Source organism: Sebastes fasciatus, chromosome 17, assembly GCF_043250625.1.
Source record: "Sebastes fasciatus isolate fSebFas1 chromosome 17, fSebFas1.pri, whole genome shotgun sequence".
Taxonomy (NCBI): domain Eukaryota; kingdom Metazoa; phylum Chordata; class Actinopteri; order Perciformes; family Sebastidae; genus Sebastes; species Sebastes fasciatus.
In genome coordinates this window covers 2,665,822-2,692,931 of record NC_133811.1, presented here as the reverse complement: position 1 = coordinate 2,692,931, position 27,110 = coordinate 2,665,822, and the positions used below count along the sequence as shown (strand labels likewise).

Genomic DNA, 27,110 nt, shown 5'->3' with positions numbered 1-27,110 from the left:
CTGTAATGTAGGTCAGACACTGAGAGATGGAAGGATATTCTAGTGCTGGAAACTCCCATTCACTTATAATGGGATGTTTCTGTTTTATTGCTTTTGCGTGTGCTGTTTATTACATAGGAACAGGTGATTGGTGGATTCATCGATTAGTCGGCAGGAAATGAATTGGCAACAATTTTGATATTCGATAATAAATGGTTTAGGTCATTTTTTAAGCACAAAATGCCCCAAAATTCTTTGCTTCCAGCCTCTAAAATGTGGATATTTGCTGGTTTTCTATAATAGTCAAATTAATATGTTTGGGTTTTGGACTGTTGTTTGGACCAAACAAACAATTTGAATATGTCAACTCTGGCTTTGGGGAATGGTGATGGATATTTTCCACCATTTTTATAGACCAAAGAAGGAATTGATTGATCAAGAACATAATCTGCAAATGAATGTAAATGTAAATTAAGATTGAGAGTAGTGCTGAAACATTGAAATAGAATTTATTGTTTAATTTATTTATGTATTTTTTACATTCAGTGGGCAACAATTTTTTGGCATCATTGGGCAAAAATTCCATAATAACCTTTCAGCATATTGTAATTCAAGTGTTCTGAGAGAAAACTAGACTTCATCATGGCTCTGTTTTCAGGCTTTAGAAAATCTAGTCCATGACGGGAGACTTTGACCAATCACAGGTTATTTCAGAGAGAGAGAGCGTTCCTATTGGCTGTGCTCCAGTCATGTGAGTGGTGCTTGGTATTTCCTCAAGATATCTCATCATGGCTGCCGGGTCACAAACTTTCTCATTTTACAGCTAAACTGTGCACTACAAGATGATTCTGAAAACATGTGAGGAGAGAAATAGGCATTAACGTAACAGAATATTGATTCATATTTGCCTAGTTTGACCGTTTGGTCGGAGTTCAGAGTGATTGACAGCTGCTCAGAGGACGGAAGCTGAACAGCAGACCTCAGATCAGATCTGATTGGTTGTTTTCCTCCGGTCTGTGAAATCTTGCAGATGCCGTTAGGAGCACCGGAGGACACAGAGGAACATGATTTTTTTTTTCATGTACTACTGTCAGGATATAGCGACCGTTTTATAAAAATAACTTTTTTTAATCATATTTGCTCCAATCTCGCCTACTTCAGCTTTAAGTCAACAAGAAATATGAAATGTTCACTTGTTATGCCATGTCAAATGAGACAATTTGCTGATATTCCCGGTTTTATATAATTTAATATATATATATATATAAAGTATATATATAAATATATATTTAGAAAAAAAGGGAAAACCAATCATTTTAAACATTGACTTTCACCTGTTCTACAGTCTCAATTTAGAGGATTTTTATATTTTATTTTTATATGGGTATAAATGTAATATCTTTGTGTTTTGGGTTGTTGGTTACATTTCAAAGGTTTTGAAATAAAAATGTAAAAAAAAAATAGCCACAAACGCCTTGAAAACCAACAGACATGTTCCAAATAGAGCAAGAACAAAAAATTGAAAAGAAGGACAATCTAGACGCCGGCTCAGAAGGTGGCATAATGCAGCGTTGTCTCTCCTCTTTGAGGACACAGATACACACACACACACACACTGCCAGTCGTTACATTAGCACAGAGGTCATGTAGAGTTAGGTTGTAATTATTAAAGATAGTGCTGCTGACCTTTACCGTCGTAGCGAGAGAGGAGAAGGAGGGAGGGTGAGACAGAGGACAGGATGGGAGGAAGAAGATGGAGAGGGGAGGATGACATGAAAACACATATAAAAGGGGACAAACAACTCTTGTCTCATCTGTTGAAATATCTGCAACTGTTACAAGAAAGAATAAGTGATTATGTCCCAACACTGTGTTCTTGAATAGAGAATGGGGTGAAATAGTTGTGTGTCCTACATCATCTATTGACTCTTTGCCAGGACTGTTGAGTCTACAAACCTCTGCCCTACCAGCTGGGATTTAGACACAAACACAGACAGAGAAAGCAGAATTAAGGCTTAGAAGGAGGAAAGATTAAGAAAGAAAGACTCCTTAGAATATAAGCTCATGAGAGAACGAGAAGAGACATTAAAGAAAAGACAAAGAGACGTAGACCAAGATAGACGGGTGCTCTCTGCCGTCAGCTTCCTGCTGGGTGACATCATCGCTCCTTGTTTGCTGTGTGTGTGTGTGCGTGTCGGCATGCTTTAGGCTTATCAGGTGTGCAGGGTGTTGACAGGTGTGTATCTGTGTGTGTGTGTGTGTATGCAGTACAAACACAGGCCTCCGAGCTACCTGCTGGCATGCAGTGACACACATCGACCCAGCAGGGTGTTGACAATAGACTGTATAGAATAGGTGTTGACACAGTGAGCACAAATCCGGTAGCAGACCCCTAAGAAGTCAGGAAGAGGCAAGAGGCTTTTCACAAAGATGAATGACTGTTAGCTGTACACACTGTACTGTAGCTCAGTAAGCTAACAACATGTTGAACCACATGCACATCTGTCTGTCTTTGTTGTCAAATGAGCTACAGCAGCAATAGCTCCACAGAAACCAGGCTCCAGACAACAAACGCATCAGCAAATGTTGCCGTTAAACTTTCATAGACTTTCATAATGAAACCTGCTCAAGGCCTGGAGGGGTAGACCGTCTAGTAAAGAACGAACGCTACAAGAACTCAAATAGTTTCCATGTTATTTCTTCTCATTCTAGTGTGATGAGAACATCATGTTCATTAGTCCTGTGCGGGGCTTTCAAAGTGAAGCCTAGTAAATGTTCAAGGCTCTCTATACCAGTGATTGCCAAAGTGGGGTACGGGGGTAACCTGTCTCAGGAAACAAACAAAAAAATACTAATGCAAATACAAATAAAGACCAATATATAAAGACAAAATATCATAACAGAACATTGTCGGACCATGAGATATTATAAGCCACCCCAGCCACGAAAAATACTCAACCCCCCCACTCTCTCTCTTTCCCGCCCTTTTCTTTCTCCTCTTTAAAAACAAACAAACAAACACCCTACACCCCCCCCCCCCCCATACTGCATACATACAAACGCACACAACTGTACACACACACTAGAACCTTACACAGCAGACTGCCCTGCACTGTCAGTAACACCCCCCTCCCTCCACCAACAGCCCTTATTTATCTGTCTCATTTTGTTAGTTTTGTTAGAATTGCCCTGTCCCGTTAATTCTGTCAGGTCACCCGGTGTATTTTATATATTTATTTATTTATTCATAATTTTCTTTTTGTCTGTTTTTGTTTGTTTTTTCACCTGTCTTGTCTTGCTTCACTAAAAAAAAAAAAGTGGGTTATGGGTACTCCCAGGGGTCCGTGTCACTCTGTCAGGGGGTCCGTGTAATAATTGACTATAAATGATTAAATTGTGCTGTATCATTAATAAGTACATATCTACAGATGGGGACCATATGGGCCTTTAAAACTCCCCATGTTAGCTTTGGCCCAGTAGAAACCAAATCCATCATAAATCAGTCACTTCACTCAGGGTGTTGCTTAGCTTAGCTTATTAGCTAGCTAGCTAGCTAGCTATTTGAGCCAGTCCACATCATCAAGTGACACTAAGCCCAAACTAGCTAAATTGAGAAAATATGACGACACTTATATGGATTTTGGTTTAATTGAGAACAGTGACAGGAGACCAAAATGCGTCATGTGTCTTCTAGCAAACGAAGCCATGGACGCTAAAGCGCCATCTGATTACAAAGCACTCCAGTTCCATGGAGTGCAAATGGTAGTAAGCATATGCTTAATGGGTTTTAGGATTATGAGGGGGTCCTTTGAAAATGTTCTCCCCTGTTAGGGCTCCTTGGCCACAAAAAGTTTGAGAACCCCTGGCCTATACGATATCCTGAGCATTAATATATAGAGGAGTAATGTCTACCTGTGTATTAAGCCTCTGTGTGTGTTGTAATCCAAGCTCCTCTGTGCTTTGTTGACATAGCCGGGCTGGCCGCGCGTGTCTTTTAGTGCATGTTTTTGCATGTTTGTGAGCATGCCCCCATTGTTTAGTAGTCAGTGTAGCACCCACCCTCCGGTTCCCCTGCAGGTTAACACTGTGAACTCTTTCAACAATGTTGCTGTTCTTTCCACTTTTAGCGCCGTTAGCACAGTTAGCTGTGAGCCACCAGCTCAGCCGTCGCCATGTTGAGAGCCATGCGGAGGCAATAGAAATGCTCACAATCCCGTATTTAGCACCTTTTGGCAGCTTTTAAAAAACAAAAATAGAGAGTAGCAGAATAGAAGTAGAGAATCTGCGAAAAATTTAGTAGCAGAATAGTCTAAGGGCTAATTTAGCAAAAATGAGGTGTTCTGCAGTCAGAACTGGGTGAAATGTTGCATATAATTTTTTTTAGCATTTCATGAACTGCTTGGAATTCCACATACAGTATGTGGAGTATGCCAGATAAGGCATGTTGCATTATATTAAATCACATTACATTGAGCAGCATGTCAATCTCTGAAACACATCCTTTACACATCATTCATTCTGCCATCACACAATAGTCGTCCAACTCTAGTTATCCCATAAGTGACGCTGAAGCTATTTGAGCTGATGGGTGTAATATTCTCCTCATATTCAGTCTAACCCAGATGTGTGCTCAGTATATGTTGCTGATATGTTGCCCAGGTGCTGTTAGCGTGGTCCTTAACTATGACAGTCTGCTTTAGTGCTAAAGGCATATGACAGCTGCCGTCACTGCACATCAGGCACAGCTGGCTGTGTGAGCAGCATCCCTTAAGACACACATGCATACGCACAACAACATCCTGTTCATAAAAAAAACAAACATCAAAGATGACAATCTCCAGACCCAGCTGGGTTTTAAAGAGTGACTTTTAATTCAATGATGTGTCCAGAGACTGAACTGTGTCTTACTGGATGTTGATTTAACAGCAGTGAGACGTGTTTTTCATGTGTTGCGTCATGCAGTGGGACTTTGTGATGGGCACAATAAACATCTGAGTGTCCCTTGTTGGGCAGATTGATATTTGGTACTGTGGTTTGATGTATTGTAGGAAGGGATGCACCAATCCAACTTTTTCAGTCCCGATACCGATAGCGATACCTGGGCTTTGGGTATCGGCCGGTACCGAGTACTGATCTGATACCAGTGTTAATTAATAAGCTATATGCCTCACTGTGTGGAAGTGACTGGGATCATTCTTTTATGTGTACGGCAACATCAGGCTCCACTTCAACATTAATCTCTTAACTTTGTAAAACAAAATGTAACAAATAAATACATAGATATAAATTTACTGAGTTGTTAATAATTAATATAATAAATTGTACACCAGCAACTTGGTAAAAACGACACCTGATCCAGCTATTTGAGTCAGCATCGGCCCGATATTCGATATTATCGGTGCATCCCTAATTGTAGATACAATAAGCAGCTTAGAAAAAAGAAAAGAAAAACAATCATTTTAAACTAGAGCTATCAATCGATTAAAACATTTCGACGCAATTAATCGCATGATTGCCCATAGTTCATTGCGATTGTCTGTTCAAAATGTACTTTAAAGGGAGATTTGTCAAGTATTTGATACTCTTATCAACATGGGTGTGGGCAAATATATTTGCTTTATGCAAATGTATGTATATATCTATTATTGGAAATCAATTAATAACACAAAACAATGACAGATATTGTCCAGAAACCCTCACAGGTACTGCATTTAGCATAAAACAATATGCTCATATCATAACATGGCAAACTGCAGCCCAACAGGCAACAACAGCTGTCAGTGTGTCAGTGTGCTGACTTGACTATGACTTGCCCCAAACGGCATGTGATTATCATAAAGTGGGCATGTCTGTAAAGGGGAGACTCGTGGGTACCCATAAATCCCATTTACATTCACTGATCTGGAGGTCAGAGGTCAAGGGACCCCTAAAATGGCCATGCCAGTTTTTCCGCGTCAAAATTAGGCACAAGTTTGGAGCATTATTGAGCCTCCTTCGCGACAAACTAGTATGACATGGTTGGTACCGATGGATTCTTAGGTTTTGTAGTTACCTATGATACCAGTATCTTCACTCTAGCTTTAAAACTGAGTCAACTACAATCTCAAAACCGTAAGTTGCGTTAATATGTTAAAGAAATTAGTGAGGTTATTATGGTGTTAAGTTTGACAGCCCTAGTTTGAACAGTGTTCCAGGTTTGGTCCTGCATGCTCTTAGGATCATCATCATTTATTAGAAGAAGCATGCTTATGATAAGGATTTGTTATTGTTTACTCTGTTGGTTTGATGGTCTGATGAAGATTAGCTAGTACAGGAAAAGCAATGCTGACGTCTCACAGTCAGCAGCAGCTGCTGTGTGCAGAAATTAGTAGATTTTTCGGGGGGAGGGGGTTGGTTTCCTTTCAAATCACAAGGTGGACTTCCAGTAAACTGGTATTAAACCCGTCAGGGACAGAGGGGGAACCCACCCATTCAGGCCGACTTGGTACCAAACACAGGCTGTGACACACTAAGACACAATTAGACAAAAACAGCACCTCTCATTTCCAGTCAGTGGTGGATACACCATTTATTCCAGTCATCTAATTAACACTTGTTCCATCATTAGAAGGGTGAGAGTGTGACACAGATGAGGGAGGAGGAAGAGAATGGATGGGGAAAGTTAGAATGGAGGTTATTGAGGACACGTGTTGTTACTTTTGTTGGTGCAGTTATAGCTCTGAGCTCAACCTCAACAGAGGACTTCTGTCCTGTCTTAAGTAATGGTTTAGAAACTCCTTTTTTAAAGAGGTGTAAGGATGATTGTTTCATTTTCATTCATATTTTGTAAATTAGGACTTAGTTGGAGAGTGAAGACCTCTCTGGTTTACTCTTTTAGCTCACTCTTGTGACTGTCTTGCCCTCTTGTGGTGAAATGTGGTAGAGCAGTTTCTTGTCCTGAGGCCAGGACTGCAGCAAAACTTTATCCAGTGCAGGTACAGCGAGAAGCAGGAAAACCACCGTAATGCAGGTAGACATGTGCCCCTTGGTGGATCTGCATTTTTTGAAGCAACAATTTTGAAGCACTTTGGGGTAGGAGAGTTCAACCTTTGTTTGCCAGCCAGCCTCCGTCTCTTTCCTCCGTCTGCTTTCCGACGAAGCAGCAAATAGTTTATTTACAAAAGAAAAGCTTTTCCTTCTGATCTTTTCTGACGTCGCTGTGCTTTTTTCTGCAGGATTTTATTGTAACTTCATCTTTTATAACCTTTTCTAGACAGGTTGTCATGTCTTATTCAATTGTTCTTTACTCTAATGCATTGTTTTCAAATCTTTTCTCTATTCATAAACCTATCATGTTTTATTTGTTCACTCCACTATAACATGTTAACTTTGTCCACCTAGTATAATGAGGAATCACATCACGTGTGCCATTAAGTGAAAACTTTTGTTGCTTTTATGTTTTGTTGGTATAAAGAACAAAGAACAAACAAAGATGTGTCAATGGGATGATGGTATACAAAACTTAATGATGCAGTGCATGATAGCTGTCTTCATTCAGAGGGTCCAGTGGTGTCCCAGTGATGGGGAGAATATGCAGTCCATTCGACCCATTTCTCAGCAAATGCCGATTGCTGGATTCTCAGTATACGTGTGAGTCTTTCCATGTCAAATATCTCCTTAACAATGTCCTTCCAGTGACTCAGAGCAGATCACCATTTCCTGGTGATTACTTTCTTGGCCCCCGCCAACAAGACCTTGACCAGGTATCGTCTGCCCGTTGAACACTTTCCCTTGTAAGGTTACCTAGATACATCACCTCACATGTCTTAGGTAATTCATAACCCAATATTGCTTTCAACTCTACCCATACATTCAATTCAATTCAATTTATTTTTATATAGCGTCAAATCATAACAGAAGTTATCTTGAGACGCTTTATATATAGAGCAGGTCTTAGACCGTACACCATAGTTTAGAGACCCAACAAGATCCACCAAGCGCACTGTGGCCAGGAAAAACTCCCCGTAAGAAACCTGGAGCAGAACCGGGCTCTGGGTAGGAGGCCAGAAACCAAAAATCAATAGCAGTGGATGTAAAAGAGATGAATTGATATCATTGGATCGTCCTCAGACGGGCTTTCCAGCGGAGCTTCCAGCTATCTCAGTCCTCCATACATCTGGCTAGCTCGCCAGCACTGTCCAGCATCTCTCCTCAGTACGTCCATGTATGTTGGTGTGGGACGTCCCTGTGATCGATGCCCGTGCGTTGGTTCATCTTCCCAGTATTTTCTTATTTTCTTACATTCCCAAAAAACACAAGTGTGCCCTACTTTATCCTCCCCACACAGTCTCTTTTGTGTTGTAGAATGTTATATATATTATACCAGCCTTCTTTGGTTAGTTGCATTTTGCTTTCTTTTATCCATTTATCTCTAACATACAGTGTGGTGATTCCTCTACTCCTCAGTAGCCCTTGATACAGCATTGATATCACTCTACCTGTGATGTTCTGTATCTGTTCAAAATGAACCTTAAAGGGAGATTTGTCAAGTATTTAATACTCTTATCAACATGGGAGTGGACAAATATGCTGCTTTATGCAAATGTATGTATATATTTATTATTGGAAATCAATTAACACAAAACAATGATAAATATTGTCCAGCTATTGTACATCAGGTACAATAGTACATGTGAGGGTACCATAGAACCCACTTTCATGGTTTCTTACCAATGGATTCATCAGGTTTTCTAGTTTCATATGATACCAGTATCTTCACTCTAGCTTTAAAACTGATCCCACTACAACCTAAATATCGCCTTAAAGAAATTAATGGCGTTAAAATTAATTTGTGTTAACGTGTTATTATCAAATTAACTTTGACAGCCCTAATTTTTTTATACTGTTTTTTACGCATGAGAGCAGATGAAAAGCTGCTTCCTAGTTATCGTCTTGTTGAAAATAGGGACTCATAAATAAAGTAAAACAATGGATTTCAGTCATGCAGTTATACATTTAAATCGAATGTCCTCTAATTCATACAAAATATGGAGAAACCATACGATGCTGTCTAAATTTGTCAAAATGATAAAATAATGTGAGACAGACTGCGTATAGATTTAGTACTTCTGTCTTTTCCTCTTCTCGTAATGTTCACCTGTCACAGCTCGGCTGATTCATTATTCCCTGTCTGTCTGTCTGTCTGTCTGTCTGTCTGTCTGTCTGTCTGTCTGTCTGTCCGTCTGTCCGTCTGTCCGTCTGTCTGTCTCACTCAGTGTCCCACTTTCAGACAAACCCAGCACTGATGCTGATCAGGCTGCTGTGTCACCGTGTCGACAGCGGTCGCCACCGGTGACAACCTGCCCCCACCCCACTCATAGCGGAGGCGGTGTCATGGCAACAGAGACACGAGGACACAGCTGGTGCCTCGTCTCCGTTGGCCCTGGCAACCACTGTCACCAGCCCCCGTCAGCTGTGGGGCAATCGGCTTGACAGATGTCAACAGTGTTGAGTCAACAGAGGGGTGATTGGAGTGTGGGATTAACTTTTTCTCTTTCTGTTTTTCTCTCCATCATTTCTTTTCCCCTTCATTCCTTCTCACCTTACCTCATCCTCCTTCCTTCCTTCCTTCCCTTTTTCCTCCCTCCTTTCTCAGGTGAGGAAGCACATCACAGACCTGTATGAGGACCTGAGGGATGGACATAACCTGATTTCCTTGCTGGAGGTCCTCTCTGGAGTCACCCTGGTATGGATTCTTTATCTCTCTCAGACACGTCTGCACAGACACAAGAATATTCTCTCTCTTATTATTATCACACTGTAATATTTTCCATCACACACTCCTACTGTGCTCCATCACACACCCTGTCATCCCCAGTTCAAATCGTCACAGTGCTCCTGAGAATGTTACACACACTCTTTAAAAAGTCCCAGCGGAGTTGGAGAGGCAGTTGAAACTTTTCCAGGTTGAAGGTGTTAGACATTCGGGGTGATTGTCTGCTCCGGGCTGACACACTATTCATGCCAGAGTTAAGAGCCAGAGCGTAACGCAGCAGTTTGAGCCCCGGTTGCCTGACTTTACTCGGCATGATGATGATGATGTAAGAGCCTTAAGTCCTAATGCTGACAGACAACCAGGCCGCGATGTGACGCAAGCTGGTTTAGTGGCGGACAGGTAGACTAACAGAATCAGACTGCTGACTCTGGTCTGCTTAGGTATGCACACAATCACACAAAGAACCTCCTCTCTGACACTGTCACTTTCATGAACTATGATCTGTGTGAGAGTTTTTTTTTAAAATTTTTTTACAGTGTTTAATTATTTTTTGCAGTTATGGTACTTTTGTCCCCTTTTTTTCACTTGGACCTGCCCTCTTTCATTCTGTCCTCTTTATCCACCAAATCTCTTCTTCCTCTCTTTCTATCTCCCATTTCCTCCCCCCCCCTTCTGTTACCATAGCAACAGAAGAGCGGCCCTCCATTGAAACGGGCATATGCCTCGCGGGCCCCCCCTCTCATCTTGCTTGGAGGGGAGGATGATGATGAGGAGGAGGAAGGAGCTCAGGGAGTATGTTCAGATCATACCCTCCCCCCCCCCATCCACCGCTCACTCTGTCACTTCTGACCTCTAACCCTTTGAGCTTCACCCTCCGCCCTCCGCGCCTATAGGTGGAGCTGTGAAGCTGCATGAGAATGCTGTGCCACTGATTTCTGACCAGCATACTGGGCTGCACATGACACCATTATAACGCTGCCGTGTTACTGTCACACTACATCTAGACCCTCTTTTCTGTTGGGTGACAGCATCAGAACATATACGTATACGATGGTTTAGTGGACAGACGGATAGAGACATTCAAGTTCGTCCACCTTTAAACACAAGGTTGTTAGTTCCAGAAAAGTTAGCATTATAAAGATTTGAAGTTTTCACCCAACAACGCTCTGACTATTTTTTGCATGAATTGCGTGCAGTGAAATATAAATGATGTTATCTAATGCAACAGCTCAGCCGTAAATTCTACCTTTACTAAGATAATCAGTCAGAGAGGCATTCATGTAACTACATGTTTATTATTGAGTTTGTAAATGAGCTGGGCTAAACATTAGAAACATATCTCAGCATAACATGTTAGACTAGGGATGCTCATTTTGAAAAATGTCTTAACCGATAACCGACCCTCGTTAACCGATTATTAACCGTTAACCGACAAGATTTGTGCCTCGCATGCAGCGGTGTACCAGCTGCAGGAGCACAACAGATATTGGTTGACGGGAGTCTCCAGTTCACCGTCCAGGAGCGTTAATTTAGCAGCTACGATGCTGCGTGTAGTGTCGCGGACATGCAGCCACTTTCCCAGTAAAAGTCTCCACCGCACATTTAGTTTAGTTTAGCAGGTTGTCAGCTGTGTGTCTGCCCGGCGGAACTTTAGCGAGTGTCCAACTGTGTGTGTTTGTGCTACGTTAGCAGCTCTAGCATTGCCGGAGGCTTCGTGCTCGCCGCCGTACACGTAGTCTGCGTAACTTTAGCGAGTTTCCAACAGATTGTGTGTGTGTGTTGGTGGTGAGTGTGAGGTTGTTGGTGGCGTTCTAGCTGTGAACGTAGATGTAGCAGTGTGTGTACAGTTTATTTGTCGGTGAATAAATGCTATAAAACTACAACTCCTCCACTCCGCTCAAGCGAGCTGGAGAGACCGGAGCCGACTTCCTGTATCCTGCAACTCCGGCTCTGCCTCTTAAGGTGGACTGTTAAGGTGGACCAGCTTTTCTCCTTAAAAAGACGAGCCGCTCCTCTGAGCCGCTCAGCTTTTGAGTTAATTATTAACATTTCTTTTAACCGTTTTAACCGATAGCGTTAATCGGTTAAAATGCTTAATGTCGGTTAGCGGTTAAACGGTTAATTATGGACATCCCTATGTTAGACCCATTAACACATTCAGTAGCTCAGTCAGTACAATGACAACAAATTAAAATCTTACACTTGGTAATGTATAGCATAGAAAACACATACACCCCTCCTCTCTCCTCTCTCCTCTGTCCTCTCTCCTTTCCTCTGTCCTCTCTCCTCTGTCCTCTCTCCTTTCTCCTCTCCTCTCCTCTATCCTCTCTCCTCTCCTCTGTCCTCTGTCCTCTCTCCTATCCTCTATCATCTCCCCTCTCCTCTCCTCTATCCTCTCTCCTCTGCTCTATCCTCTATCATCTCCTCTATCCTCTGTTCTCTCTCCTCTCCTCTCCTCTATCCTCTCTCCTCTCCTCTCCTCTGTCCTGTCTTCTCTCCTCTCCTCTATCCTCGATCATCTCTCCTCTCCTCTATCCTCTGTCCTCTCTCCTCGATCATCTCTCCTCTCCTCTGTCCTCTCTCCTCTCCTCTATCCTCTCTCCTCTCCTCTATCCTCTCTCCTCTCTCCTCTCCTCTATCCTCTCTCCTCTCCTCTCCTCTATCCTCTATCATCTCTCCTCTCCTCTCCTCTCCTCTCCTCTCCTCTCCTCTCCTCTCCTCTCCTCTCCTGTCCATGACTAATCCTGAGTGTACCTTCCTTTTACCAGCACAGTGTGAACCCACATCTGCATCCTGCACTCATCTACTTTTTTGAAGCAAGAGTGTGTTTGTGTGTTTTATTTCATACTTCTTCTTTCTTTCTTTCTTTCTTTCTCTTAAACTCTACCTCTCCTCCCTCTGAACCCTAATCTGGATGTCTGTGTGTGAAAATGTGCTGTTGAATAAAGAAAAGGAGAGAAATGATGTGATAATGAAGACTGCATTGTTTCATTGTGAAGCAGCATGGTTTGGGTGGAGTTTGCTCCTGAGTTTTTGAGCATGTCTTTAACTGCTCCTGTTGAAGACAGCGCCCCCCAGAGGACCATTTCATGTCAATACAACTGTGCTGACTTTTGTACTTCACTGCACTGTGGATTGAATTCAGCTTTGTTTGCACTCACTGCTGCCTCCTGCGTGTGTGTGTCACTAAAAGTTCCAGAGTTTAAATTCATTTGTTGACTTTTCTCTTTTTTTTTCCTCCTTTCTTTTCTTTCCAGCCCAGAGAAAAGGGCCGAATGAGATTTCATCGACTACAGAATGTCCAAATAGCGCTGGACTTCCTCAAACAGAGACAGGTACGCACACAAATGGACAGACAGACATAACGTGGATATTCACATCACATGCAATATAAACAATATGAGTGATGAGAACTGAAAATGTGGTGGTTGTGTCTAAGTAATACACAACAGATCAAACATGGGTGGAAAAACACCTGCATCTAATTCTTAACTTCATATCTTTATGAAGCATCTGATGAGTTCACTGTGAAGGAGTTATCAATCACACACATGTTAAAGCCTTTCCTCACATTTCTCATTCACCTGTGAACAAGAGCCTGCAAAGAAAGAGTCACTTGTTCTCACAAGTAGCTTGTTATTAACTGAGCAAACAGTTGACCATTTAACTAATTTATAATCCCACGAGATAAGCCGTAGGAGACGAGACCATTCTTGTTCCAGATCTGTTGCTGTGATCTGGGATTTTAGACTAACATGATGAACGTTTCTGTGCTCTTTGTCATGTGTGGTGTCCATAAGAATTACGAACAATTAAGGGGGGACACTACAAGTTAATAGGGTAAAAAATAATACCAATAGATAACACCATGAAACTTCCCCAGATGATTACTAACATTAAAGCTGAAGTCGAGATTGGAGCAAATAAGTTATGTTTATAAAACGGTCTCTATATCGTGACAGTAGTGCATGAAACGGGTAACCTGAAAAAAATCATGTTCCTCTGTGTCCTCCGGTGCTCCTAACAGCATCTGCAAGATTTCACAGACCGGAGGAAAACAAGCAGTAAGATCTGATCTGAGGTCTATGAGAGCCGGCTGTCAATCACTCGCGGAATCCGACCAAACGGTCAAACTAGGCAGCGCTGGTGTCAGCTCCGTGCAAAGCAGCGGAGCAAAAACACCGACACATCTCCGACAGTATGATGATAATGCACTTCCTGTTCCCAGTCTGATGGATATGTAGCCTATAGATAAGGTATATTTTAATAAAATACAGATGTACCGACAGAATACAGTAGAGCACAGAGGCCGTTTCCATGCTACGAGGCAGACGAGGGCTCGCCTCTCTGCTCACCTGAGGGGCGTGGTTACCCCGCGGATCCCAGCGGGACATCAGTAGAGTAGGCGGTCCTTAATGTGGCCCAGACAACCTCTGAATGTGGTCTGAAAGATCTGATCTCAATGCGTCCTCAATGCGTCTTGGGTGCGTTCACACCTGTACTTAGAGCTGTCCACCTGTGATCCGACCACCAAGGACGCATGTTAATACCAGGTCTGAACAGGGCCTTCGTTTGCTCTCAAACCACAGCTCTTTCTCTCAAATCAAACACACTCTTCCTCCATATCTCTAGTGTCCCTATCTCTCTTAAACTGCATCTCTTGTCCCTCTTGTCTCGTTCCCTGGAGGCAGCAGCGGTAGAGGATTGACCTTTTTCTTCCTCTGAATCCTTTCTGAGTTTCACTGCAGGTCTAATTATACAGCCCTTGTGGCTTTGCTCAGCCGGAGCCGCTAGATTTAACAAGGTCTCTTTTCCATAATGAGCATGATAGTTGGAACAGAGATAATTTTTCATCCTCAACATGCAGAAAATGAAGACGAGTTATGTGTTTTCTTCCCATTACGGTAGCGACTAAAAGAGACTACTTTTTTGTGTGAAATATTTGCTTGTATCTTAGCAGATGTTGTCATTTCGTTATAGGAAACCAAACCAAAAAAATCTTCTGTTTTGCCGTTTTTAGGTCAAACTTGTGAACATCAGGAACGACGACATCACCGACGGGAACCCCAAGTTGACGTTAGGTCTCATCTGGACCATCATCCTTCACTTCCAGGTCTGTGCCCTTCACATGCTGTTCTGTAGCTCTGTGTTTCCTGTTGTTGGACCCAATTAATGGTTATTTCAGTCAAACCAGCATGAACATAACATCTTGAATTCTCCGTTTGAAAAGCTTAACGGGCAGCTAAAGGTTCTTATATCCAGCTCTTAATGACATAATACCTCTAATTGATTATGTAGTAACTGAGTTACAGCCTACATCATTAGTGCTGGGATTCAATCTGGATTTAACCAAAACATATTGCTCCAAATGTGGACTTTATTTCTGTGTTCTGTGTGTCCTGTTGTTACTCAGCATCTCTGTCCAGCTGCGGGGATTTGAGTTATTATCACTGCCGGGATGAGCTTAGCGCTGTGTATGTGTGTGTGTGTGTGTACTGGCAAACCAGCGTTAACTTATGCAACAGAAGAGGTTGCTTCTTGCAAGACACCCGCAATCAGAAAGAGAGTGTGTGTGTGTGTGTGTTCTTGTTCATGATTTTCTGTGGAATCTCTGAGCGAGATGCGCTCTGTTTCCTGCCAGTATGATGGTTTACTTCAGTGCCTCAGTCTGTGCATTGAGAATACACAGGACAGTCTCATAAGGAAACAACATGGTGGTTAGCTGACATGTTGGTGTGTGTGTTTATATGCCATAGTAGTTGAATTTACACATGCTATATGTAGTACTTTTTTGCAAGTCTTTCATGCGGGTTAGTGTTTTATAAGAGTGTACAATGTGACTCTGTGCTCGAAGGCATTTGGGCATATCTGTGATTTAATGGTGTTGTTGTCCTGACTATGAGCCGGCCCCTGCAGGAAGTCGTCCTCTAAGTGTCACACGGACACTATTTGGCTTCAGTTTTTTTATTAGTTGTTGCTGATAGCATAAAAAGATTGACTTATTTAGCGCTTTTGGGGCAAAACTGCTTGTTCTAATTGTTTTCTGCAATCATATGATCATAACAACTAGTCGTGATTCTTTAAGTAAAGTGGGTTAAGTCAAAATGTATTTATATAGCACCTTCACCTCTCTAGAACAGATATCACAACACAAAGTGCTGTAGAAAACGGGTCTTAAAGGTCCCATATCGTGGTCATTTTCAGGTTCATACTTGTATTTTGTGTTTCTACTAGAACATGTTTACATACTTTAATGTTAAAAAAAACAAGTTTATTTTCCTCATACTGTCTGCCTGAATATGCCTTTATTTATCCTCTGTCTGAAATGCTCCGTTTTAGTGCATTTCAATGGAATTGAGTTGCTAGGCAACAGTTTGGGTCCATTTTTACTTCCTGTCAGCTGATGTCATTTACATACACTGCAACAGGAAATAAACTGGGACACATTTAGAATGTTTACGTTTAAAACCGTGTAATGGTCTAAATATTGTATATTTGTGACATCACAAATGGACAGAAATCCTAACGGCTTGTTTCAAACGCGCAATTTCTGAATACGAGCTGTGTGTATTTCTCCGTATATTGAGAGTTTTGATTTTTTTAACAGTATTTATATAGCACTTAAACCTGCTTTGTACGATAAAAGGAATGAAAATCTCACTTTTTGATTTCTGACTTTCTGATTTGGAAAAATTCTCCAGTATGCATCGGACCAGTCTACCTCGCCGACTGTATCCCACAATGCAAAGCGCTGGAACGGTATAGGCTATGGTCGCAACAACAACAGCAGCAATAAAGGGCACTTTTTTTCGTAGCTATTTCATCACAAAATTTATTTCTGAGAATTTTTTGGGCGAGAAATCATTCGTGTAGATTTTGATTATTGACAATTTTATGATATTAGACGGTGAATCGAACATTTGCTCCGACATTTTCAGAGTTTAGAAGCTCCACAAACTGCTGTGACAGCAAACTAGCGCCTGCCGGGGTCGCTGCCTCGCCAGCTGGGCGGTCACTCTCACAGACTGCTATGAGCTGGCTGGAGCTCTATCAAGACCCCGGTCTTGTAAAAAGAGGGTTTATTTCCCTGTTGATGGATAGTTTGTTTAGATATCACAACACAAATGTCCATTATACAATTAAATTGAACCTGTGTTTATCTGTCTTTTTGGAGTTGAGAAAAGCTCCACAATCGCCGGCGGGCATAGCTTGCTGGAGAGCCGACCGGTCACGCTCAAAGGCCGGCTACAGAGCAGCAGAGTGGTGAGAGAAAAAGGCGAGGGAAAGAGAGCTGATACCTGCTGAGACAACATGATCATTTTTAACATTCCTCTAATATTTGGAGGGAGATCAGTCCACTGTTTTCTTGCTGTAACTGAAAAAGCAGTTTTGTCGAGCGATGTTTTATATTTACTGTCCCCACGTTACTTCACCTGGAGCTAAATCATGTAGTATCTTATGAAGTAAACTAACAGTGGTCACAAACAAAAAAATCAAAGTTGTATTTTTCAATAATATTGCAATAGTGGCACGAGTTTGTTTTTTGTTTTTTGCAGCTTGTTTATAGGCTGAAACCTAGCCTAGCATACTGCAAAATACATCACTTTAATCACTTGAACTGTTTCATACTGCATACTACTGAGGAACGCAGTATGCAGCATGTACTGTATACTGCATACTGCGTTCCTCAGTAGTATGTAGTAGGCGGTTTTGAATACAGCTTTAATCTCAAGGATTTCAGAACATTGCAACTAAAAAGCATTTTTTAGTAGTCCAACTAGTTCTAGATTAAAAGAAATGTCTACATAGTGCATAGTTATCTTTAGGGCGTGTGTTTAGTCTAGACAGTCAATCATTTGAACTGTCGGGTGTTCTCTCTGATTCCTGATGTGGAATAATTTCCACCAAATGTCCAAATGTTCCATCACTGTGGCCTGCAGACAGGGTTGTACTCTGTTGAAATCGGAACAGCAGGACTCTCATTACCACTTGGTAACCGAGTCATGCGCGACGGCCGTGTTACAGACAAAAACAAATCAATACAAAGACTTTTGAGATTGAACAAAAACAGTCTTGGCATCTAATTTATTTATTTATTTGTTTTTTGATATCAGAAAGGTTCATGAACTGGTTGTAGCTGCTCTGGTTGGCCACTAGACTGTGCTGTGGTGTGAAACTTAACAAGGTGACACTGCCAACTGGTTGCCATGGAAACAGTAGTGCGTGACACCCCGGCAACCGTTTCAGTGGGCATGACTCAGCAGAACATCGTGTTACACAGAGAGAGAGAGAGAGAGGTGGAGGGGTGGAGGGATGAAAGGATGGAGGAGGAGGAGGAGTAGAGGACTAACCCAAAGATGATGGACAGGACCGGGGCTGGAACCGGCTAGGAGAGATAAAAAGAAATAAATAGGTGGAAAAATGAAATTGGCCCCGCAGAGCAGCAAATAGTTTCCAGAGTTCAGTGGGTTGACGAGATGACGACAGTTTTGCATTAGAGCTGCAGTGAGGAACTCCAGTCGCACTCTGTCCAGCTCTGTGTCCCTGCATTTTTTGGGGGGTTAGATGATTATTACTGTAAATGCATGGTGGTGGATCAGCAACATGTCCCGCTTATGTTCTACATGTTCAATGTCCTCCCTTCTACGACCCTATTACACTGCAAAAATACAATATCAATGGGATGATCTTATGTTAAGGTTTGAACTACATCTGGACTTCATTCTGCTCTTTGGAAATAGACTGAAACAATCATTTTTATTTATTTTGTATTAAAATGTCATTTGATTAAACCACATGGTTTTAGTGCAGTATTTAGTGTAATACACAGGAAACATTGTCTCAAAATGCTGACAGCTGTCAATGTCCAATCACAGCTCTCAGGTTTTAAAAAAAAAATGTTATACAGTGTATTACAGCAGAGAGCTGCAGGAAGTTGATCCTAAAGCCACCTCAGAGTCGGCATGACACAAATATCCAATGTTAATATATTCAAATATTCAAAAGATATGTGAGCCAAATGAGAGAAATCTATCATTTCCACATTATTCCTACCGGCCGCTTTGGTCTGATGATCCAGGTCTCTGTGACCAGAACGTGCATGTGCAAATGAGTGACTCGGCACATTACTTATTTCTAGGAAGTCTCTCACTGAGCTATCATTTTTCATTTGGGTTCTAACTGTTGTGAGCCATTATTTCACCGATACATTAAGTTACAGATGAAGCGTTCTATCTCTGGATCAGCTGGCCCCAGACAGCCTGGTCCCTCAGCAATCCTGCTGAAGTCAAACAGCTTTAAACCCAGAGGTTTTTCATTTACAACACTGATTCCAATACTCCCTATTTAACCTTGACTGTAGTTACTCAGTCAAACCACTAGGTGACACAACTTAGCTCATTGTGAAAGATGACCAGGCTTGTTGAAAGTCTCCAGGCAAACTGTGTCTGCCTGTGATTGGTTAAGCTAGCTGTATGTATAACTGCTAATTTCTACTTAGTTAATTTCTGAGTTGTTGAAGAACATCATCACTGTTTCTCTGAGTGGCTTCAAGGCACAATCAGCAGGAGGGGGTCACTTTATTAGTGTCGTTCCTTGTGTTTGCATCAATCGATCGCCATCTGTGTCCATTAAAACTGGCTTCACTGTAGATGCCCACCATGGAGCACGCTGTCAGGAACAGAAACTAAAACAGCACTAATGAAAAACACATGGCAGATGTTTATCTTCAATACAAACCTCCTTTGTCTATTTAACCTTTGTTAGTCCTTATCAACATAACATGGCAGCAAATAGTCATGAGGTTTCTAAGCAACACAAACTAGATTCAATGACTTTATTTTCATTTATCGTCTTGTTTAGTTATATATAAATAAGTTGGAGGTCTCAGAGTTCATTATCCTTCTTCTACATGTTCTGTCATGTTAGTTGGGGGAACATGGCATAATATCTTGTACTTGGACACAGCAGTGTAGCTCTCAAGTGCTTGCAAAGCCAGAATTACCTAAATACATCACCATAGTGTAGTGTACGGAAGCCCTGAAGGCAAGTGAGAAAAAAAAATTCTGGTGATCCATTTTCTAAGTCTGAACTAAATAGTTTTCTCTCCTATATTTATAACACAAGAAGAGGTAAAAAATGAAGTTGCCAGGATAATCTTTCTAAGTTCACTATTTATTTATTTATTATTACCAGGATAATTTTTTAAAGTTACTTTTTTCCCTGAATTTGTTGCATTTGTTGTTGTAATATCTATTTTGGCCACAAGAGGCTGAAGTGCATCCTGCCTAAAATTTTTCATTTTATTTTATTTAAATTTAAGGAACAGAAGAGAAAACAATTTAAATCAAACTTAGAAAATGGATCACCAGAGTTATTTTTTTTATTTGCCTCTCAAGGCTTCCGTAGAGTGGGCTTTTAATAACAGTAATAATTTATTTTAGTATTGGTTGGAGTTGTGTGACTTAACTTAGATTTTTCAAATTGGCTTTTCAGACCTTTTGGATCTGAGAATGTAAAGACTCAGCATCTTAAAGCTACTCTGAGTGCAGATGGAGCCTGAATTATTATTATTATTATTATTATTATTATTAATAATAATAATAATAATAATAATTAAAATTTCAAGATCAATCACTATGCTTCAGTGCACATAATCGACAAAAGAGCTGCTAGATATATGATCAAAAGAGCTTGTGAAAGTCCAACATGCAGCGATTGTGTCTGGTGAAAAGCTGACACTGGGTTCAGACAGAGGCTGCCGTCTGATTACCACAGCTCATGAAGCCACAGTAAAAGGACGAAAGCCTCAGGGGCTTGATTAGTGCTCTTCTCCCATTGGTTCAGGCCTTTTTCCATGTGTGTTTGTGTGCGTTGTGTTCTCTTGTGCTTTCGGTTAATGAGAGAAGATGGATTACCGTTGCTTTCGCCACTTGAGAGCGTCGCCTGTTAGAGCTCTCCATCCATATCTGTCTCTCTGAAAACATTCGTCATGCATCAGGCACTTACTATATATGCAAAGTACTATGACTTCATACATCTGCAGTGTTGGTGACAAATCCTTTTGTGTATAGTGTACAGTATCACATGTATGTATATGAGCTGTGTTATTCAATTTCTATGCAGTGGTGGTGGGTGGAAGCCTGTAGAGGCTTAAAGACTGTATGTGGCAACATGCCTTTAAATGTATTTAGTGGTGTCCGAGGGGAGTTAAACCCTATTTTATACTTTAATGTCTGTAAGGGCTGTTTATTTCCATTATTGATTGATCTGCAAATCATTTTTATTTATCGTTAAAATGTCAGAAAGTAGTAGCAATCACATTTTCCCAAAACCCAACATGATGTCTTCATATTAGGGCTGTCAATCAATTAGAATATTTAATCCTGAATACTCGCACAATTGTCCATAGTTAATTGTGATTAATCACAAAATAATCACACATTTTTTTATCTGTTCAAAATGTACCTTAAAGGGAGAATTTCAAGTATTTAATCCTCTTATCAACATGGGAGTGGGCAAATATGCTGCTTTATGCAAATGTATGTATATATTTATTATTGGAAATCAATTAACAACACTAAACAATGACAGATATTGTCCAGAAACCCTCACAGGTACTGCATTTAGCATAAAAAATATGCTCCAATCATAACATGGCAAACTGCAGCCCAACAGGCAACAACAGCTGTCAGTGTGTCAGTGTGCTGACTTGACTATGACTTGCCCCAAACTGCATGTGATTATCATAAAGTGGGCATGTCTGTAAAGGGGAGACTCGTGGGTACCCATAGAACCCATTTACAGTACATTCACATATATATGTAACGTAAGTTCGGAGCGTTATTTAACCTCCTTCTCGAATAGCTAGTATGACATGGTTGATACCGATGGATTCATTAGGTTTTTCGAATTTCATATGATGTCAGTATCTTCACTCTAGCGGCATTGTCAGACCTTGAAGAGGTTAATTAAATATCACAAATTGCATTGATGATGCGATAAAGAATTTGCGTTAACGCGTCATTATCTCGTTAACTTTCACAGCCCTACTTCACATTATTCTTTTTTTTGCGATTAACAGTCCAAAACCCCCAAATATAACTTACAGTGATATAACAAGAGAGAGAATTGCAGGAAATGTATCAGATTATCTGGAACCAGAAATCGTTTGGCATTTTTTGCTTAACATAAATGATACGAACAGTCAATCCATCCGTTAATAATTGCTTTAGCACAGCATTAACCGTTTACAGATTTTAGAAATCAGATTGAAAAAGGTCTATTTTGGGCTAATCCAGTGGATTAAATGCCTGTAAAATCCAGGTACTTCATCACATTGATGCAGAAATCCCCAAAACCCCATGTTGCCGTTAAAAAGCCAACAGTGACCTAGTAAAAGCAGTGATATTGAAAGCTAACTGCCTCTGTATAAACGGTATAGAACTATCTCCATTGACTCATAGTATATTTACCAACCCTAACTGCTATGATGTGTGCGCGCCCCCTATTTAACCCCCCCCCCCCCCCCCCGTCTCATCTCTTGATCCTTTCGCAGCCTCCGTCCATCCCCTCCTGTTTTTCTTCTGTCCTCTTCAACTTTCTCTTAATTCTCTCAAATCTCTTTCGTCCCTCCCTCCCTCCTTCTCCCTGCGCCTCTTCTCTTCTCCCCCAGAGCCATTCATAACCTGTAGCTTGATGAACAGATGGAGACCGAAGGGAATAGATGGAAAGAGAGAGAGAGAGAGAGAGAGAGAGAGAGAGAAACAGATTGAAGTGCTAACCTGCTTCTCATTTATGTTGCGGAGACTCGACGGTCTTTAGATTTGATTTCTCTCCCGTTCGCTGTCACTCAGGGAAGCTTTTGGGTCAAGTGTGTGTGTGTGTGTTTGTGGCATAGAAAGCTGCTCACTAACAGCCGAGAGAGAGGGAGAGAGAGAGAGAGAGGCATGAGTAATGAGGAAGCGGATAGGAGGAGGCGAGCCGAGGAGGGAGGGGTGGATTGTGAGAGTGAGAGATCGAGCAGAAGAGAGTGTGAAGCTGCAGCAGCCGGGAGATAAAAGCTTTTTCTCTCCCTCTGCCGGCGTCTGTGAGCGAGGGATAAAGCAGAGGAGCGAAGCCAGCCGAGGCAGAGACGAATCCAGGCTGCCTGCTGTCACTGGAGCTCCCGGCTTCCACCGGACCAGCAGGCCTCAAGCCACAAAACGCACGGCAGGACAAGACACACTCATGGACACGTACACAGCCGGGCTCACGCAGCTGACCAGGGGACCGCCCAACCTCGCAGCCACAAACACACACTCGCCCTCCCTCCAGGACACTTACTGTTTCTCTGGCCTCCACCGTATCAATCGGATCAATCCAGCCATGCTTGTCTGACGGAGCCACGGTTTCCTTTAGCCGGAGACGCCCTGTGTTCCTGTGTTTTTGCTCCCTGCATGTTTTTGAAGGGGACATGGCGTGCGGACCCTCTTGTCCTAACCTCTGCTGCTGCTGTGCTGCGTGGAGTTCAGGACTGCCCTTCACTGGACACTGATTCCCTTTGGCTCTGTTCCAGATACAAATCTCTACCTGAAGTAGGTCTGCCACTTTAAACTGGATCTTGACAAGACCTTAGCTAAGCAGACGGAGGACCGGTCTCTTCCTCCCTTCCTCCTTTTTCTGCCTCAGAGTCCAGACCCGGCTCCTACCCCAGATCCCTCTTCCTAATTAGATCCAGTGGACGTGAGGAGTTATTAAGAGACGAAAAGGCACCAGAGACGAGAAACGAGTCGCCTTTTCCCCTAGCCTGACAGATTTGTTTTTGTCTCGGAGTAAGACACGGTCTAAATACCCCCCCCCCCCCCCCCCCCCACCACCACCACCACCACCACCACCTCCTGCAAACTGTGGATTTTGTTCGGCTGTTGCATCGTCGCAGTGCACCACCTGATGAAGGGGAAGCTCGCTTGAGTAACTGGCAGACTGACAGCAGGACGCTGGAGGTTTATCATTGGACAGCACTGGAACACAATTCCCAGCCAACTGTAGTTCTCGGGGAGTCTAACATCGAGGTGGGGGGAATCTTGAGACTGGTATCCAGGGGAGAGGCATGTGATGCTAAGCTGTCTGGGGAGCTTAAGGTGGAGTCTGTCTCCGTTTGGCTGCCTCCAGATTTCGACCCGGCACCCTGCTACAGCTGCATTTTTTCCGGTTTTCTGGACTACGCTGAGTTGATTCCACAGGTATCTAGCTGCCCTAGATGATCACTGTAAAGACTGTGAACTGTCTTGCCAATCTCGTCAATGGGAGAAAGTAACGCCAGTGATTTTGTATTCCGACAAATTGGCAACAACAGTCCCTTAAGAGGAGGAAGGCACACAAGCTGGAAGGATCGACAGCAGCTCAACGAGCAGGATAAATCGTGGGAGGATGACGAGCAGAAGCATCAGGGCGGGAAGCCGATGCTCTGATTGAGTATTTAACAAGCTGTCAGAGTATTGGCTGAATCTCCCAGCAATCTGCGGCAGCATTGGCTGACTGCACACTTATCTCTCACCCACAACCAATCTGGACACCGTGCTGCCTCGGCAGAATGAGACACCGTGATCGCCGTTACTACGAGGGGGATATCGACAGCTTCACCATTAATACTACTTCCACTACGAGCACCGTGACGGATTGGATTCCCACTGATCTCTGTTGCGGGGCTGACTTGCCTCTCAGATCTTACTTCTCTCCTCTCGCACTGCAATAACATTACCACAGTCGGAGAGAGAGGCATCATTAATTCATGAGCTCAGATAGCTGCTAGATCTCAGTGTAGATAGAGCTCTTGGATTACTCTGGCACCTGGAACCGACAACAAATCTTTACATCACATTGTTTGTGGTTTATCGAGGATGGACAGAGGAATTTGAATGGAATTGCAGCAGATGGTGATGTTGTTTTTCCTCATATTTGAAGGAATGACATTGAATTAAGAAGTGAGATAAGACTGCCACTGATTCCAACACTCCCAGAAACCCTGCAGTACCTGAACACACTGAGACGTTCACACTTGGTTCTCATGACAGACACAGGCAGCGTGTGAAGCAGTTGGAGCTTCACTAATGGTCTGAATAGCTCCAGACTGCACTACATTTCTCTCTCTCCCACACTCATCATCCCGCCTGACACTTTGCCCTACACCAGGTAACAGCTCACCTGCCAAAATCCCGGTGGTTAATCAGAAGCCTGACCCTAGCCCAGTTTATTTTCCTCCCTTGTGTGGCTCTGCTAGCATAACTGTGTCCTTGTGTCCTTGACTGCGACCACAAGTCTTCTAGGATAAACAGCCCAAGTAATGTAGCAAGCTGCCTGTCCATATACATACTGTTACACAGCAGGGCCCTTAGAGAGACAGCAGGCCTGGCCAGTGCACCCGCTGAATCCACGTCAGGTGAGGTGAAGGAAAGAGGAAGGACAGGTGGGAGCTGTGACACGTCAGCCTGCAGCTGCCTGCCTCGCGACTAGACCAAAAACTGCCTGAGGAAAAGAGCGACTTTCCCTCTCTCTCCTTCAGATACAATCCCTCTTCTCCGGGTTTTATTTAAGATGAGACCATGGGAAAACAGAGCTAAGCGTGCTCTTCCTAACTTAACAATACTCCCAGGTGTCAGATTAACAAAGGAGATGTCAGTCACTTGCCAGCCTATCTGAATCATTTCCCCCTCTATACTGTGGGATGGGATTTTGCTCTCAAACACCTGGAATACATGTCCAAACCCAAATGAACATGAATTCTCCCTCTCTGATGGATTAACTGCCTGAATTTGCTGCGGTTTCCTTTTTTCTACTCCGTTCTCATTCACCATCAGAGACATGGGGAACTCCATGGGTTGCGTCAGGCCTCCTCGGGAGGGGGAACTCAGCGGAGTTGCCCCACTTTCACCAAAGAAGCGTCTACGTTTCAGACGTAAGCACAAGGGCAAGAAGAACAGGAAAGCAGAGTCGGAACAGGATGACTTTGAGCGACGAAGAAGCCACGAGCCTGATGACAGAGAGGAAGAGGATGAGGACGATGAGGAGAAGGCCACAGTTCTAGAAACAGCAGATTTTAGCAGCAGAGCTAGGACTCTTGTAACAGGGCCTGACATCCAGTTAACTCATTCCAAAACTAACGTGCACAGCAATACCCTTTCCCCCGGCTCTGTGAGTGCCAGTGTAGGGGGACGTTTGGCCCACCGAATACTCGAAGTGTCCCCCAAGCCCAGCCCAGCCTGGAGAGGGGTTTTCTGCCTCCCAGGAGAGGAAGACACGGTGAGCGCCATCGTAGATGTCTCCAGCATCCACAGCCAGACCACAAACACCACCCCAGTCAATACGGCCCCAGCACTGGGCAGCACCACTCCAGGTGGAGGGAGGGTCTGTCGCGTAAAGGAGAAAGTCCAAGGGGTCCTAGAGAAACCTTGGATTCTCCGACAAAAGAAGGAGAAAAAAGACAAGGGGAGGGTAGAGAGAGAAGAAAAGGGGGATGGGGGCGTTAAAGGAGGACCAGAAGGGACTATAACAGTGGTGCGGACACCTTCGGGGAGGGAGCACAAGGGTGTGGTCCACATCCGCGAGGTGGATGGTAAACTCTGCGTGGTGAGGACGGTGTACCCCAGTGATTTTGGCTCTCCGGTGTGGAGGGGCGAAAGCGATAGCAAGGTAGAAGTGCGCAAAGAGCCCCTTGCCCCGTCTCCAGTCACGGGAAATATTCTCAAAGTCCAACTGTCCGAGGATGATAAAAGTAGAGACAAAATGTCTGCGGGGGATTCCCCCATGTCCTCTAACCAAATGGGGTTTCACGAAACTATGGCTGTCAAGGGGTTCAGCTTGGACACTCCAGTTCGTGCACAGGAGCAATCTTCTCTGTTGGAGTCGGGCTATGCCAGCGACCTGCCGCTGACCTCTCCAGAGACGGCGGGCACCACTCCCAGTCAGACCGACTGGGGAGGGCTGACCAGTAGCTCATCAGAGAGACTGGACTCCACAATGGAGAGTCCTCTGTCACTGCAGCAGGCGACTGTTAAATTCCTGCCACAGGTTTGCCTCTATTTACCTCTACCTCTGTCTTGTGATCCACACATCACATCCATTAGCCAACTCTGTTAGATCTTTATCTTTATCTCTGTCTTGAAGAGTGCTACGACAATTAGTTGAATAATCCAGAGTTTCCTGCTGACCAGCACCAGATCTCAGAACATTTGCTACCCGGGTAACAGGAAACAATATGATTTGGCAAAAAAAAAAAGGTGCAAAAAAGGTACTTGTGATAATATTAGGGCTGTCAGTCGATTAGAGTATTTATTCGCGATTAATTGCATGATTGTCCGTAGTTAATCGTGATTAATTGCAAATGAATCGCACATTTTTC

General features: G+C 43.0%; 1 protein-coding gene across 4 annotated transcripts in view; it reads left to right on the top strand.

Annotated features, from left to right (window-relative positions):
* The window catches only part of macf1a (microtubule actin crosslinking factor 1a), a 322,097-nt gene that overhangs the window by 135,298 nt on the left and 159,689 nt on the right, over positions 1-27,110 (top strand). Inside the window, exons 4-7 of one of the 4 annotated variants that reach the window (XM_074612658.1) lie at positions 9,614-9,703; positions 10,418-10,525; positions 12,991-13,068; positions 14,754-14,846. In XM_074612658.1, coding sequence (XP_074468759.1) covers positions 9,614-9,703; positions 10,418-10,525; positions 12,991-13,068; positions 14,754-14,846 — 369 coding nt within the window. Of the gene's footprint in view, positions 1-9,613; positions 9,704-10,417; positions 10,526-12,990; positions 13,069-14,753; positions 14,847-25,485; positions 26,780-27,110 lie in introns of those variants that run through there. The other 3 variants (XM_074612659.1, XM_074612656.1, XM_074612655.1) reach the window with 3 other exon arrangements.